This window comes from Arachis ipaensis, chromosome B3 (assembly GCF_059453495.1).
Source record: "Arachis ipaensis isolate K30076 ecotype BB chromosome B3, ASM5945349v1, whole genome shotgun sequence".
NCBI classification, from domain to species: domain Eukaryota; kingdom Viridiplantae; phylum Streptophyta; class Magnoliopsida; order Fabales; family Fabaceae; genus Arachis; species Arachis ipaensis.
The window spans coordinates 125,645,696-125,662,521 of NC_142438.1; the positions used below are offsets into that span (position 1 = coordinate 125,645,696).

Here is a 16,826-nt window from a genome sequence, read left to right on the forward strand (position 1 = left end):
CACATTTGTCATGCATGGTTCATGAGGCATGGCATGGTGTGAACTAGGGTCTAGTTATTTTAAAAAATCAAATAAGAGGCACAAGTAGGGGTGGCAAGTAAGGAAGCTCGCCCTGCCTAGTGAGGCAGTCCCAAAATCTCATCCTGCTCTGCCTAACGGCGGGCTGGTGGGTCGGCGGGTAAAATTCGCCAAATATTTTTTTTAACTATTAAATAATATATATAAAGGTATAAAAAAATTTCTTCTATTTTATACTTTTAACTGTTATAATTTCTAAAGGTATAAACAAATTATAATTTTTATATTTACAAACATTAAAGTTTTTGTAATTATAAATATTGTTCCCAAAGTAAAATAAACATAATTCAAAACATAATTATAAATATTGTCTCTAAAACAAAATAAACATAATCCAAAATACTCAATTTTTTTTGGTCAGTGGATTGGACAACCCCCAATCCTAGGTACACAACACACCCACACACTCTTCACATATTTATCACATTTTTCTCTCAAATGCATCCTCTAGAGTTTGAACTCTAGACCTTTAGTAATGGGGAGGGGGTGAAATGCCACTGAGCCAAGGCTCTTCGGCAAAATACTCAATTTTTATATTCATTCTCTTGTAAGTTGGGTTGGGAAAAGTTGGATTTTGGCAAAAAAAATTGTAAAAATACATTTTGCTAAAAAAATACTAAGACCAGCGGAAAAGTCTGTCCCGCCCCGCCAAAGCCCGCGGTTTAAGCGGTGCGGGTTAGGCGGGCTTTTGCTATTCGCCAGTCCCAATTTTCTAGTTTGACCCGCCTTTTTTTGGCAGGTTACGCAGGCCGGCTTGGCGGGTTTTAGCCCCGTTTACCACCCCTAGGCAAACTGGGTTTGTCTTGACTCAGACTCGATCTTAAATATATACCGAATCTATTTTTTAGACCATAACCCGACCCTAAACCTCATAAAACTCAAATATTTTCGGGGCCATAACTATACCGGATAAAAACAGGGTCTTTAAAACTTTAATAATAATTTATAACGAAATTTATTTATAAAAAAACTTATTTATGATGTACTTATTTATAAAGAAGAAATTTGTTACCGAAAAATTGATATCCATGGTTGAACTTGAATTTGTCTATAAATTTTAATTTGATGCTTCTTTGATTTATTTTCTAATTCAACAAGTGTGATTAAAAATAAAACAATAAACTTATAATTAATATAACATAATATTGAAATTAATTTAAAATATATATATATATATCTTTTTTTTAATTCCTTTAAGGTGAACATAGGTCGGGTGGAAGTGAGTTTGTCTCGACCCAAACCCGACTCAAAATAATAACCGGATCAATTTTTAAGACTTTTTTTTTTTGATAAGTCAATTTTTAAGACTTTTATCTAGCCCTAAATCAATAAAATCACGTTATATTAGCCCATAAAATATTTTGGGCAGAACTGGGTCTTCAGGCGGGCCGAACCACAAACGCCCCTAGTATTAGCAATTTCAAGGACAGGAAGAGGACACGTCCAAAAAAAAAAAAAAAAAAGGACAGGAAGAGGCAATGGACCTCCTACAATGAACCAAGTAGAAAGCAAATATAGTTGGGTTAAAGCTGGGATTAATCTCCTGAGCACATAAATCGTGGTATAGTTGCTTGTATTATATGTGCATGGGAGTCTGGCCATAAATCGCTATCTTTAGGTGTGTTTTATGTATAGCATAGGAAAAGAATAAAATAAAAAAATATGATAGAACCTGTGATCTGAACCAAAAAATATGTAATATAAACAACAAATTAGACTTTTACAAAATGAGATATGTACAAAATGAAAAAATAACTTTTAAATCTAAACAAAAATCTACAACTTTTAGATTGTAAGGCTGCTAGAAGTAGAACTATAGGAAATTGAGATCAATCAAGTCCAAGTGCCTCAAGTCATCATAGTTTATTCCATGTGGGGAAAAGTCATCCAAGCCCACTCCATTTGGAGTGTATTCAGACTCAAGGTCTTCCAAACCCTCAAAAAACTTACTCAAGAGGTCACCGGCAGCAATATTTTCCTGATCACAAACATCAAACTTATGTTAGTCCTCAAGATTCACAACATACTTCAATATGAATAAAAAAATTGTGCAAACATATTATAAGACAAATTTGATGAGATCACAAGCCCTTCAATTGAATCTTTCATTTTTCACCTACCATCAAACTTAATTTATACTGCAAACTCAAATATACTTATTAATAGGAAGAGCTTAAAAACAATCGAATTTTGAGGGGATTATACCAGCAATGGAGGACTAAAGAAGATTGGAAATAATATCCAAAATAAGTCACTAAAATTTAAAAAGTATTTCCTAAAAGAAGGTAAAAGCAACCACACGAGAAAGAAGACCAGATTACATACCTCAGGTACTGTTTTTTCGTCTTTGGATAGATCAGTCACTGTTGAATTATTAACATTATTAACCGTGTGAATGCTTGCATCTGAAGAAGGAGTTGATGGGACAGGAGAAGTAGCCACAGGTCCCGACTCACATGAAACAGAAGTTGGCTTCATGTAAGAAGAGCCATCGAATGTCGTAGACTGAATGGAAACCGGCGCAACCAAAGCAGTTGAAGGGGTTCCCCCCTCCTCAACAACGTGATGATCATCATCATCCCAATCTTCTTCATTAAATGGTTTCCTATATTGTGCACCGCTCCGTGTCCGTGGGCCATGACCCTCCTTTCGGAACACCTTACAGATAACATAGGAGTCCTGCCATGAAAATAAATCAGGAGAACTAATTAAAATACATTCACAATGGTCACTAGATGTATAAGTAAACAAACAATGTTAAGAATGTTGTTAAGACAAACAGCAAAATTAGACAAATACAAGCTGCAAATATCTTCTTAAGAAACAATTGATTGGTGATCACCTGAGCAATTCCTTTGTCAGTAAGGTCTTTATCTTGAAGCCTATACTCATGCATAACCCAATCGGTTGGGGTCCCATGAGGCGCTTTACCAGTGTGGAAAACAAGGATTTTCATCATCCCCACAGTTTGCTTATCATGCTGAACAATAGCTTTGTCCATACCAGTAGCTTTCCAGTACCCATTCTTTATAGCACGGTTCGTCTTCGACCCAATTCCATATTTTTTTCCTCTTGCACAGAAGAAGTACCACTCCAAATCCCCACTTTTCAGATGTGACTTACCTGGAAATAAATAAACAAAAACCGTTTATTTATTTTATTTATTTATTTATTTATTTTTTGTTTCAGCAAACATGTAAGTTACAAATTAATTAAAAAAATTTATATAAGAAGTGATATAATTTAAATTCTTATGCATTTCAACACATTTGTTTGGGCGATCTACATGCAGTAATCGATATGCATTTGTTTGAAGGCTTATGATTTAGACAATTTAAATTCAAAAAAATAGATCTATGTATATAAAGATGTTAATAATGAATTATTTTAATTTATTTCAAAAACAGTTTTCTATACCAAAGATATATTTTTATGTAAAAAGAGAATGTCTTTGCAGCACTCACATCTTCTTTCATTTCAATATTTTTTTCTTTGCAATTTTGTGTGTGTTTGAATTAAAATTTGTAAATAGAAATTTATATAAAATTGATTTTTATTAAAAGTGAGATGGTGTTAACTTAGTTTATATTTAACAACTTTTATATCAAAATAAATTGTAATAAACTAAATGTTGTTTAGATTATTTACTTAAAATTATTTTTAGATAAAAAATTATTAAAAAACATAAATTTAAATAATTATTTTATTATTTTTTTTAAATATTTAAATAAATCTTATTAATTAATTTTATAATAAAAATTAATATTTACTTATTAAATTAAAAATAACATATAAATTTTGACAAAATATATTTCATATCAAAAACAGAAATAATATATCAAAATATATTTTATTAACTTATATTATTCATAATTTTTTTAGTACTCTTTTATTTAGTATTATTTTAGACTATAAAATTTTACAACTTATAACTTTATTTTTTTTATTTACCTTAATTTTTTTTAGTAGGATCAATAATTCATACTATAACAAAATTAAAATAATAAATATAGTATATAAGAATTACAATTACAAATTTTAACAAAACTAAACAAAAAATAAAAAATTTTCATAAAAAACAAAAATAAATATAATAAAAAATAGAAGAAGAGAACTTATACACAAAAAACAATAAAAATTCGATAAAAAAAAATAAAATTATATACATGAAAGATTGGGTTTTTTCTGAAATGAATTTTAAAAAATAATTATTGTCCTAAAACCATTCCTAAAAATATAATTATTTTGCACCTCTGAAAACTCTATAATTTATATACAATTCGCCTACACCAGATTCAGGCTGAATTTGGTAAAATTTTTTCAAGAGGTGCTTGTGTTTTTAAAAAGCACAAACACCTCATTTTGGTAAATTAAAAAGTCCAAGTGCTTGTGCTTGTGCTTGCGGCTTTTAAAAGTTAGGGATGCTTTTGAAAACACCTAAGCGGGAGCTTTCAAAGCTAGCTTGTACTTATCAAATTTTATTTATTTTTCTACACATATTTTCCGCTAGGAAAAGTATGAGGAGTCAATGAAATATTTGTACAACGTATACAATGGAAGTTTATGGAGTATTAGAGAATTAGTGTTACATTTTTCTATATATTTTTTATTTCTCAATCTACTCTTCACAAATTTATCTGTTCTTTGAAATGTGAAGAGGATGACTTAGTCTAAAATTTGAATTAGGTAATTTAGTATTTTTAATGATGTTTAGGATAAAATAAATTTTTATGATACTTATATAAAATTTTAAAGTTAAAAAATAAAAGAGTTTATTTATTATATTTATGTTTATTATGAATTTTTTATTTTAAAATATTATATAAAATTTTAAAGAATTTGAAAAAATAAATTATTTTTCGTTATAAATATATTTATTATAATTTTTTTAAGTTTTAAAAACTGTTTTACCAAACATAGGGTGTGTTTGGCAAACGCGTTAGAAGAGAAGAATCCCGTTTAAGCTTCTAGCTTCAATTTTTAGTTTGGCAAATTTTTTACCATGAACGTATAAGTGATTTTGCATTCAAAATCACGTTTACAAGAAGCAACAATTTTGAGCTTCTGCTTTTCATCAACGGGCTTTTAGCCATTATCACTCAACCTTTATTTACTTCTTACCAACTTTATCCTTTATGCATATTATTGTATTATTTATAGAATTCTTATTATTTCTATTTATATAAACACTCTTTTTTGTATTAAAATTATTTTTACTTTTATAATATGATTTATTGATTCCATTAGGTAAAGTAAATTAAACAAAAAATTAATCGTAAATAATAATAATAATAATAAATTATAGCATACTAAAAAAGAGTACTAAGAGTACTAAAAATATATTATATAAAAAGCATCATCAAAATTTTTTTGATTTATTTCTGCCCAGGTGAATATTTAATTTTTTATTATTTTTAGTATTCTCTAAAATTTATATTTTGTTAATTTTAATTAAAAATATATTTTGCCAATTTTTATATGCTATTTTTATTTTAGTATGTAAATACTAATTTTATTATAAAATTAATTAATAAGATCTATTCAAATATCTAAATTAAAATGGTAAGATAATATACAAAAATTATTTAAGTTGATAGTTTATTTTAGTAATTTTTTATCTAAAAGTGATTTTAAGTGTGTAATCCAAACAACATTTATTTTATGATAATCCATTTTGATATAAAAATTGACAAACATAAATTACTTTAACACAAACTTACTTTTCATCAAAATCAAATTTGCAAAATCAATTTTATGCAAACTCTCGTTTATAAACCCTAATCTAAACACACACATAATTGTGGTGCTTGTGCTTATTAAAAGTTACTTTTAATTTGATTTTACCAAACGCCTGCAGCTAAAAGCTGTCTTTTAAACGACAATTTTCATAAATTACTTTCAAAAAGTAAAAGTTTTACCAAACCAAGCCTCACTACTTATTTTCATAATAGAAAAATCCTGGTTAAACATGGCTTATGCCATTAGCACCGGCGACATTGAAAAGTCATTTTTGGCTTGTTGTGTGTACTTTTGTCTATTCTTCTATATTATTGGAAACAATAATAATGACTTAGAAATTTTAATTTTGTTCTCGGTCAAATTTTTAGAGAGAATTTGGATAAAATTCGCTAGAGGATTGGGCGAACTCTATAAAATTATAGAAGTTCACCAAGAGTTGGGCCCAATTCATCTTAAACAAAAAAAACGCACTCAGAAGATTAAAGTTGAAATAAAGTGTTTTTGAAAATAATTTTTTTTCACATAAAAATGGGTTTAAAATGTAAAATCACATCTGCATTCAAAAGAGAAGAAATAATAATCAAACACAAAATAAAAGCGTTAAAGAAATTTAAAAGACACTTTTCTCTTTACCAATGCTAAACCAAACACAGCCAAAGACAAAGAGATGCGCTTAGTTCTAACCTCGGAGGTCCCAGGGACAATACTGATAAACGTTAATCTCAGCAATTACATTGGGTAGCTTTTTGCCGGTCACTTTCCTCTTCAGAAAATACTTTAGAAGCTCTACATCAGTGGGATTGAAATGAAATCCTGGACTTAATTTTCCTTTCTCCATATAATCTATAATTTGTCAATATAAAAAAAGGTCAAATTTTAATTTTTAAATTCTAAATCCTGATTTTAGACGAGAGAACAATCATAAATCCTAAGACTATGGGAGAAGAACAGAGTCTGCTGTGCCTCACAAAGGAGGGAGGGTAGTCAAGATTAATAACAAGATGAATTGTGAAGGGTAATAATGATGGAGATAGTGCGAAACAAAATTGATAAAAGAGGAGAATCACAATTGATATATGTAAAAGAAAAAAAAAAAAGAAAAAAACGGGAAAGGACAGAAGAAGAATGGAAAATAGGATTACCCGTTGGTGTTGGCTCCAATAAGAAAACTGAGAAGAAGTGGGTTGTTGGTTTTTATGTTGTAGTTTGAACTTTAAAGTATCTAGTTGTGTAAAAAGGAAAGGATCTTGCGCTAAGTATCACAGATTAGAGTAAACAGTTAAATACTTTTATTTGTGTTGAGTTTTTAATTTTTAATTTAGAAAAAAAATTGATTAGAATATCTCTTATTAAATTTAAATGTTTCTTATATTTAAGACTAGTTAGTATAAGTATACCTGTGTAACCAATTTCAATTTTCCATCAACTAATTTTAATATTTTTAATACTATAAAAAATAGCAATAATTAAAAAAAATAAAAATCTATTTCAAATTCAGAACTTCTAAATAAAAGAATAAAAGATAAATAAGTCTATTAATTTTAAAATTGACTTGTTCAACTTCATCAATGATGGATGTATTTGTTTTGCTTTGTAAAATAATATAATAAATAAATAAAATATGATGTGGCTTCTGTCTGGGTATCGAGGAGTTTACCTTTTTTTCCAATAGCCACCTGATCAGCAGCTCCCTTCCACAGCAACGGAACAGTTTCACGAATGGTGGTGGGAAACGAAGACAGACTTTGGACGAAGACAGAATGAAAGCAGAGAGACCCTTTTAGTAGCGATACTGTGCTGGAATGTGTGGAAGGCGAGAAACACTTTCACCTTTGAGGGAGTGAAGAAGCCATGGGAGGAGGTGCTGGCGAGAACACAACTCAGTAACTATGAACAGAGCTTTTTCTTTTCTAGTTTTCTTTCTATTGAGAATAAGATAATTTGGGCTACTGATTAGCCTTTTGGGAAACCCCCTCGCGTGAAATTCAAGAGGGTCAGTTATTTTCTTTTTTTTTTTTTCTATTGATTTTTATTATAATTTTATATGTTTAGCTTTAATTAATGGGTTGGTTTCTATAATTTTGCGAAATTTTTAACTAAGTTCCTATACTTTTTTTCTTTTTAATTGAGTCTTCGTACCAAAATATTTTTTCAATTGAGTCTCTATATTTTTTTTCTTTTATTTGGGTCTCTATACCAATTTTTTTATTTGGGTCCCTATAAAATTAAGACAATTACTATAAAAAGGGACTTAATTGAAAAAAAAATTGGTATAAATATCCAATTAAAAAAAAAAATTTAAGAACCTAATTGAAAATTTCGCAAAATTATAGAGACCAACAGAATGATTAAACTATATGTTTATTTAATGTTTAATCCTTACCTGATTAAACGATTTGGCTTAGACTTATTTGTCAACTTTCTAGCTGAAGCATTTTTTTTTATTAACTTTCTAGCTGAAGCATTTTTTATTTACACCTCTTTTCATCTAAAATCCCAACGGATTTGTCAAGTACTCAAGTTCTTTTTTTTGGTCAAAAAGTACTCAAGTTCACCGGTTGAACTTCACCCATATAATTAAACCATACTCTTACTACCAAGTACCAACACTGCCAATGTTATTACCCTAGAGCCATGGTTCAAGACTTTTTTTTTTTTTCTCAAAAGCCTCCAATATCTTGTGCATGGAAGTCGACAAAACATGAAGGTTAAATTTGTATTTATTCTTTGCTGCTTACATTAAAGGCACCATGCTTGTGAGTAGTTTGGTTTTGGTATATATAATGTCATTGAAGAGGAGAAAATGAGTAACATGGAAGAACTGGGCAAGTAAGTTTTTTTAATTTTAATTTTATTTTATTCTTTTTACATAAGAGAGATGGGTGGATGTATGAGTTCCCAATTCCACATTTCTCAGTAGTGTTGGTGTTAGCCTGAGTTAGAAAGAGAGAAGGGGGAATAGGACAGACAGACAATGCAAATACAAATCCCTGGGCAATTTGCATGAAAACCATATTAATGTATATCACATTATAATATCATTTACATATATTTCACCAATTTAGTTTCCATTTTAAAATTAAATATTGCAAACAATGCAGCAACATCATTAACAAATTTCAATTACAATTTTCCGGAGTGAAGTATTGAAGAATCAAATCTGGGAAGACAGATGCGTTGAACAGCTAAGATCATTACCAAAAATAACAGAGTAGTTGCCCAACACCGAAGACCTGCCCACGATTTCTTCCATGAAAGGGTCATGCAGAAGAGTGTGCCGGCCCTGCATCTGACTCTGCATGAATCCGTAATTGCACCAGGTAGCAGTCTCAACATCCAACGTGAATCCGTTCTATTCCCCAAAAATATCTGTACACTGTGTACTATCCAAACGCTTAGGAGGCTCATGCAGCTTCTTTCTCCAAGTAGCAGCTTCATGCACATGAAGATGTAATGAAAGAAAAGATAATATAAAAGACCCAGGATTCAGCAAATTTGGCCTGGTGTACTGTTAACGTATTTTGGTTCTTAGAATCTTCCTCCTATCAGGAGAAAAGAGGTTGCTGCATGCCACCACCTATTATCCTTCGCTCTGTCAAAAACCTCAAAAGTGTCTCCACTGAGCATCAATTGACACACCAGCTGTGCAAGCTTGGTTAAAAATGGAACAAGCAAGTGATCATTATTAACCTATTATCTCACAATATTCCATTCAAAACTTTCTGGTAATAATCATACTGCCGTGTCCTCCACGCATCCAGACTACTGCTAATAAGTGAAAGCACCAAGGAGACACATTGCTGCCAGAAGGAAAAAAAAAGGTTAAAATCACATCCAAAACACTGTAATTACAAAAGAAATGTTATTATTGGAACCTCTTCTGTTAAACTCAGATGAAATCGCTTTCGTAAGTTCTGTATTGTTCTTGCACCGCCTTTAAAGCATGGAAAGCCTGAGTCCTGATTCCAACATAAGCGGAATTTTTTAAGAATGAAAAAAGTACAAACCCAATATGAATTGGGAGTATTACTGAATGAAGCTAACATTTATATTACCTGCAACATCTCGACAAGAAGAATAATTCGCTCAGCATGCTTGCGGCAAGTAAGGAACCCTTGAATGCATAAAACCTGGGGTAACATGACAAAGCAAGCAGACAAATTTAGAGCTAACAATAGCATATGCAATTTGAAGTTTCTCAAAAGATTAGTTTCATTAGCACCTTGAAGTAATCAAAGAACTCGCTTGGAACACCTTCAGCATCAGAGTCCATGACCTAGCACAATTATATTATTGTGAATTTGTGAACAATGTTATAGAATCTAATACCCAATGAAATAGATATAATATAAGTTTACCTCAAGAAGCTCTCGGGTTAACTTGAAAGGTGCACTTTCAAAATTAACACCACCAGGTGAGTTGGAAAGCATGAAGCCAAAATCAATATGTATGATGTGACCTTCTTCATCCAATAAAAGGTTTCCATTATGCCTATCCTTCACCTGAATAGGGAAAAGGGCATAAATGAGAAATAGAAAGAATACAATTTTGATAACAATAAACTGCAAAATATTGCTAAAACTCTCATTGAAATAAGACAAGGACCAGTCACCAAGGGGCTTCAAACCTGTAATAGGTAGCACACAAGGGAATACCCAGCCATACTCTCAACAAAGTTCCTCTGAAACAAACAAATATACTATCAAGGTAAAAAAGGAAAGGGAATCATCTCTATTTTTAACACAACAAGGTGCATCAAACAAGTTAGAATCAATAAAATGACGAAGAAACAGTTTATGCCAAGGATTACAAATTTACAAGAACTTAAGTGATAATTTTAATCATGGTCCATTTTCCTTTACTTGATTGTGCAACGAGGCAACTTTTTCATGTCGTTTAGTTAAAATACATCGCGGGAGGAAGGATAGGAGTACTGCTAAATAACCAACCAAAACAATTGGTTCTCGAAACAAAAACATCAACCTTTTCAAGAAAATGTGAATTTAGTGTTACAAAATGAGAGAGCGAAAGGGACATACAAAACAAAACATGATATATAGTAATGAAACCTAATTAAGAAGGCATTAAAAATCATAAGATAGACAATTTCTGTCAACAGCAACATTATTGTAATTGCATCTGTAAATTACCTGGGCAAGTTTGAAACTTGGAGAATTTTCTTGATACTTGGCATTGAAGAATTCACGCAAACTTGAGATGTTGGGATGTCTACTTTTGATTGAATGTAGAGAAGCCTAAAAAAGCACAAATTCTTTTAATAATGAAGACAAAAAGTTAATACATTTTAACAGATTTAAAGTGGTGTAAGCTGAGAAATACCGTATCTGGAATCGTTTCAATAAGAGCTGTATACGAAGAAGTACATAAAACTTCATAAGGGCGCAACCAAAGAGGTAGTCCAGCTTCTTGGAAAATATCTGGCAACAAAATCCAGCAATTTATTAAGCAACATGTTATGAACACACCCAGACAAGACTCAGCATCTTAGTTCAAACTTAATGAGAATGAGCTAAAAATAAGATCTCATCTCGAGCAATTATCACCAAGTTAGAGGGTGTTAAGTTACTACAATGGAACTTCAGCTGATATCTACAAACTGATATCATTTATTGTATAAGAGGAGCTTACACGAGTTTACACTGACCTGTTTTGACTTTTGACAAAGTCAACAACAGAAGTCTTGTTCACTAAAGGAAGTCAACTATATGAATCAAACAAAAGCATTGCAATAACTAATAAGCTAACAACTAAGCCTTGAAAAACGAAATCAAGATATAAGTCTTTTCTATGGTATGGTTGTCGCAAAGGTTGTTTGTTTGCTAGAACAGAGTAAAAACCTGTTCTGGTGTTTCAAATACCAATAAATCTTCCTCCAGCCTAAAAATGGTAGGTAACTAACTAAAGGGAAAGAAAATGAAAAAATGCCTTGGTCAGGAATTTTGCTGTTTAAATATCTTGATATTTTCTCTTTCCTTAGTATTTATTACTTTGAGGTGCAGTTTGGGAAATGCTCACAATTTGAACATCAATTGAGAAATGGATTTACCAAAATTGGAAGATTGCAATATAGGAACAAAATGGAACAAGAAAATTAAACTATAAACATGAAGGAGGGGTAGGGATGTAGGGAAGATCTGAGAGATCACCTACCATAGAAGTGAGAAATAAGTTGAACAGCCAGATGTTCCTGTCTACAATCATCACCACTCTTTACAATAACCTATGGGAAATGCAAAAATTGTACTGTAATGCACAAACGATTGGTATATAAAGCACATATTCCAAACTGAAAAAGTGAAGAAATAACAAAAAAACAACCACGCTTTACATAATCATAGGTTGTACATCATTTTTATGTAATACATAAATATTTTACAGTTGTTATTTATGATTGAGTTCATGTGTACATATGAAGCAAATTACTTTGGTTGAAAAATGCACTTACAGATCGCAGATCCCAACCAGGTAACTTCCCATTTTCGGAAGCTTTGCGTATTCTCTCTTTCTTCACCTCCCAAAGTTCACCAGATAAGGCGTCACTGGCTTTGGGAGTAATTCCATTAGCCTGTTAGGATGAATCAAGTCATATATGACAACTACATGTTGCTAATGTCAAATAATTGAAACAAAACCTTAACAACAATGTCTTACACTTGGTTGTGCATCAGATGAATCTTGACCAGAACTTCTCAAAGGGAGTCCAAGAGGTGCTTCACCTTTTGCTGCCGCAGCCTGCCAAAGATTCAAATGTTGATATCATAACATTTTCTCATAATTATGATAAAAAAAAAATATTAAGGTGGACTTTGCCAACCATTTGTTTCTTTCATTATAGGCTGCGCAAACATAACAACTAATCATATATGGCAACACAATTCACCTTTGCCAATTCTGACACCAAATCAAGGCTCTTGGTAGGTGCTTAGACAAAAGTATTGTAAATGGTGGCACTAATAACTCTAAAAACAACATAAAAGCTCACCTTTACTTCCTCTATTGCAATTGTACTTGGAACACGGCGATGTTCCTTCCTCCGAGGTGGTGCTTGATCCTCAATATCTTCCAATCTAACCCCAGGATCAGCTGTCAAGACTACTCGTACCCATTCCAAATCACTGTCATGTCCTGCTTTTCCCTGTACACCCTTTCTGTGAATTGAAGCAATATTTCGACTACTTCCAGGTAGTTTAGCCAATTCAGTCTTCTCTGTCTGTCGAGGTAATTGTTTCTCCACAGAAAGATTCACACTAACAAATTTATTTTTTGACTCGGGTACATGGGTCATTGCCTGATCAATTGCTTGAGCAGTAGATCTTGACATCCTATCGTTGCTATTTCGATATGCTTCTTGTGCTGTCCGTAATGGATAAGCCCAAGGGGGTGGCTTGTGCAATAGAGCATCTCCATTTGCCAAAGGAATTCCACCTTGGGAAAGTTTCTGGGAGCTAGATGCCTCCTTGGAATTGCTACAGCAAATAATTGAGAGAGAGAGGAATATATAAAAATATGTTTTTCAATTTACTTTACTATTTACTATTTTTACAATGCTGAATAGTATTATCCAAGTACAAGTAATACCTTGGAATTTCACATCTCAAAACTTCAACACAGATTAGGTAAGGTGCCTTCTCTCTAGAATTCAAGAGAACAGCTTCATCTTCAGGTATATGCAGCACACGATACATGCCCTTTCCCAACGGAAAACATACTCCTAGGAACATATGACAAGCAAGATTCATATAGATGTAAGAAGATAGTTGAGATATACATATATAGTAAGCAAAGGGAAGCAATGTAACTTAATTGCCACGTCTTGGAAATAAATTTAACCTTCGACTGAAAACAACTACAAATAGAAAAATCCAAAGCATGAGGTGAACTTCAGATATATAACACATGTAGTTAAGGATTACCTCCATTGTTCTGAGCATCTGTTACATGTAAATTGATCTCTACAAGTGACTAGAAACATAATAACAAAAAATGTGTCAGAAACATTGAAATGGAAAAGGATCAAGGACATATCTAGAATACAAACATATTTGAATCTCTATAAAAATTAGATGAAGAAACTAGAAGGCATTGAATAAAAATGTAAGAAAAAAACCTCACGCAGAGCACTTTTTCGATCTTCAATAGGAAATACATCCACTAAGCCATATGATGTCTCACATAATGATTGCACAAACTCCAGTGAATCATGGTAAGCTCCTTTGCGAAACTGAGATGCACTAAATGGTAGTGGGGGCTTTGTGGTTGATTTTTCATTTTGTTGCTTTGGTGATCCAGGATGCTTCTGCCAAAGTAATATGATAACCCCGAAATGAGACATAATAATGAAATATGTCTGGAACTAAACCAAATGATAATTTATAAACAACTATTCAACAAACCTCTTTCTGCTTCTTTGATCCCAGTAACTCTGAATCTTCTATTGATCGGTCACGATCTTTAAATAATTTGCGAAAAAAATTCTCTGTACCTGGACTACTCTCAAACAAGCCACCTTTATTGCCATTTTCATTGGCGGGACTACGTTTAGCATCTTCTGGGTGCACCCGAAACAGTCTTTTGAACAAGGAAAACTCGAAAAGCTCTTCTTCCTCACCATTGGCAGTGCCCTCTTCAGTTTTATCGTTTGTATCTTTCCTGTCCTCAAATCTATCCTTGAAAAACTTCCTGATAAACCCTTCTTTTTCATCTTCTTCCACAGGTTTGACACATTTCTCTTCAGAATTAGCAACTCCGTCATTTCTATCACTCCCCTCCTTTCTATCTTCAGATTTCTCCCGGAAAAACTTTCGGAAAAGCCCCTCTTTCTCTGCATCTTCAATTGTTTTAGTGTGAGTTCCATCCTCAGAATCATTCTTGCTATCACGAAACAATCTCTTAAAAAATCCCTCAGAACTTGAGGTCAAATCCTCATCCTCGCCTCTATCCCTCAATAGTCTTCGAAGGAAACCATCCTTTTCAGAGTCTTCTTCGTCACCCTTACTATCCCTACTGCTTAATAACCTTTTAAAAAAATTATCCTTTTCAGAGTCTTCGTCATCTTTTTCAGATGACTTCCGAAAAGAAAATGCATCTCGTATTTTCTGGCCTAGCTCGTCCTCACCTTTGCTATCTTTTAGAAGTCTCTTGAAAAACCCATCCTTTTCAGAATCATTATTGTCTTTATCCACTGACTTCCTAAAACGCAAAGCATCTCTAAACTTTGGACTTGGAATAAGCTTCTTAAATATCTTGTTCTCATCAGGGGATAGAGGATTGCCATCCTCTTGCACAATGTTCCCCGAAGGAGGTGAGAACGATAAAGACTTCTGTGATGGCGGGGAGGATGTCAGAGACAAAAAGCGAGATTTCGAAGACAGTAACCTATTCAACTTGCCTCCAGAACTCGGAGTCTCGGTTTGAGGGCGAATCAAGGGAGGCCACTCGCCCATCAAGGTGGCTGCAATCTGGCACTTCTCTATAACCCTACTAATCCCTTCATTGTCATCAGAATCCTCAAGCTCGGCCAACAAGAACCAATGCACCTTCAAAGCAATCTTAAGCGACTTGGCGCACACATCTATGACAAACTTATCCAAGGAGGGACTGGGCTTGTGTATCATCATGTAACATACTTGGAACAAATAACTCTCAATCCCCTGCAAGGGAAGAGTATACATTCTATTACAGAGATAATCACGCACCCCGGCGTGATCATGCTTGTACAAGTAGCTAACAGCAATCCACTCACAGAAGAAATCCGAGTCAAAGAACCTGATGAGCCAGCCGTTTTCACTTGACTCACCGGTGAGGTTCGACCTCGACGTGATTTCCCTGGGCTCATCAAAACCACGAATGAACCCGAGTAGCCTCACCATTCTCAATTTACTGTCATAAAAGGGAAACCCTAATTTCAATTGGATCGGATTCAAAACAACAAAAGCATGCTACTTCTACTTCTACCCTTCCCATATAAACCCTTAAATCCGCTTAAACCTTCGCCCAAAACCCTAATCCTACATAAAACGAGGATACAGCTCTCACCAGTTGTCTACCTCAGGTGCCTATCACAGAACCCGAGTACCAAGAAACTGATCAGAACTTCTTATGCCCAATCATGCAACTACAGAGCGGCAAGTCGCTTCTTATGGATTAGACCAAGAGCAACAAAAACAGAAGCTAGAGATGAAGCAACCAGGGAACTCTTCTTGCAACAGAACTAAACTTGGAAATGGAGGTAAGGAAGATTCCAAAGCAGCGAGGAGAATGTGAATTTTGATTCTGGTGAGTGTGAAGCAGCGTGGAATCGGATCGGAGGAGGTAGCAGAGGATGATCTGTGTCTTTCGGCAGCTTAATGGAAAAGATAGCGTTTTAGAAGAGGGGACTGGCGGTGGTTGCGGTGGGGCTGTGGTGGTCGTTGTTGCTTTTTGCAGAGTGTGAAAGACGACGCAGGTGACGTGCTAGTTAAATTTGAAGTTTGATTGTTTGAACATTAAAATTGTCACAAAAATAAGTGAATAACTTGAAAGCTGCTAAGATGCGCATAGCTGTAAGATGCGCACTAGATGGCGCGTGGTATTTATTAATTTTATTTTTTATTTTTTAATTTTGGTCAACCGTGTAAATAACTAAATATAAATTAATGGGCTAAATTTAAATAAAATAATTGGGCCTAGATTAGTCACCAAAAAAAATTGGGCCTAGATTTCACGGACGTTATGCTTCCGCTTTACATGACCATTAGCACCGCCACTTTTTGTTTGGTCGGTGCATTGATTTTTTCTGGACCTGATGCCCTGACCTTTTTCGGCCATGGACCTGATACCCGCCTATTGGGCTTCCATACCATCATCTTCCTTCTTTATGGTCTTAACGACCAAAACTTTCATCATTGGCTCGCTCTTCAGATTTTTTTCTCTCTTTTCATTTTTGGAGTAAAAAACTTTTCACATCTAAATTCTGAATTTCTAATATCCCGAAAATGTACGGCCACCGA

At 33.2% G+C, this 16,826-nt stretch overlaps 2 protein-coding genes across 4 annotated transcripts; both read right to left on the reverse strand.

The window, feature by feature from the left end:
- Positions 1-1,733: 1,733 nt before the first annotated feature.
- On the reverse strand, positions 1,734-7,750 carry LOC107634634 (NAC domain-containing protein 82-like). Of its 3 annotated transcripts, none has more exons than XM_016338054.3 (5): positions 7,475-7,750; positions 6,502-6,660; positions 2,921-3,201; positions 2,404-2,757; positions 1,734-2,056 (listed from the first exon to the last, which is right to left on the reverse strand). In XM_016338054.3, the coding sequence occupies exons 2-5, from the start codon at positions 6,653-6,655 to the stop codon at positions 1,892-1,894; spliced, it is 954 nt and encodes a 317-aa protein (XP_016193540.1). In that variant the 5' UTR covers positions 6,656-6,660; positions 7,475-7,750; the 3' UTR covers positions 1,734-1,891. The 3 variants fall into 3 exon arrangements, with proteins under 3 accessions (XP_016193540.1, XP_016193542.1, XP_088365676.1); XM_016338056.3 differs by lacking the exon at positions 7,475-7,750 and adding an exon at positions 6,960-7,080; XM_088509550.1 differs by lacking the exon at positions 6,502-6,660 and having other exon boundaries at positions 7,475-7,638.
- Positions 7,751-8,815: 1,065 nt separating this feature from the next.
- Positions 8,816-16,381, reverse strand: LOC107630990 (phosphatidylinositol 4-kinase beta 1). The gene is made up of 16 exons (XM_016334286.3): positions 14,232-16,381; positions 13,946-14,134; positions 13,752-13,800; positions 13,417-13,549; positions 12,821-13,304; positions 12,490-12,570; positions 12,284-12,403; positions 11,989-12,058; positions 11,158-11,255; positions 10,968-11,072; positions 10,445-10,498; positions 10,176-10,319; positions 10,040-10,093; positions 9,873-9,947; positions 9,693-9,776; positions 8,816-9,617 (listed from the first exon to the last, which is right to left on the reverse strand). Exons 1-16 carry the CDS (start codon positions 15,705-15,707, stop codon positions 9,516-9,518), a joined length of 3,318 nt encoding a protein of 1,105 aa, XP_016189772.1. The 5' UTR covers positions 15,708-16,381; the 3' UTR covers positions 8,816-9,515.
- Between the last annotated feature and the right edge of the window lie 445 nt (positions 16,382-16,826).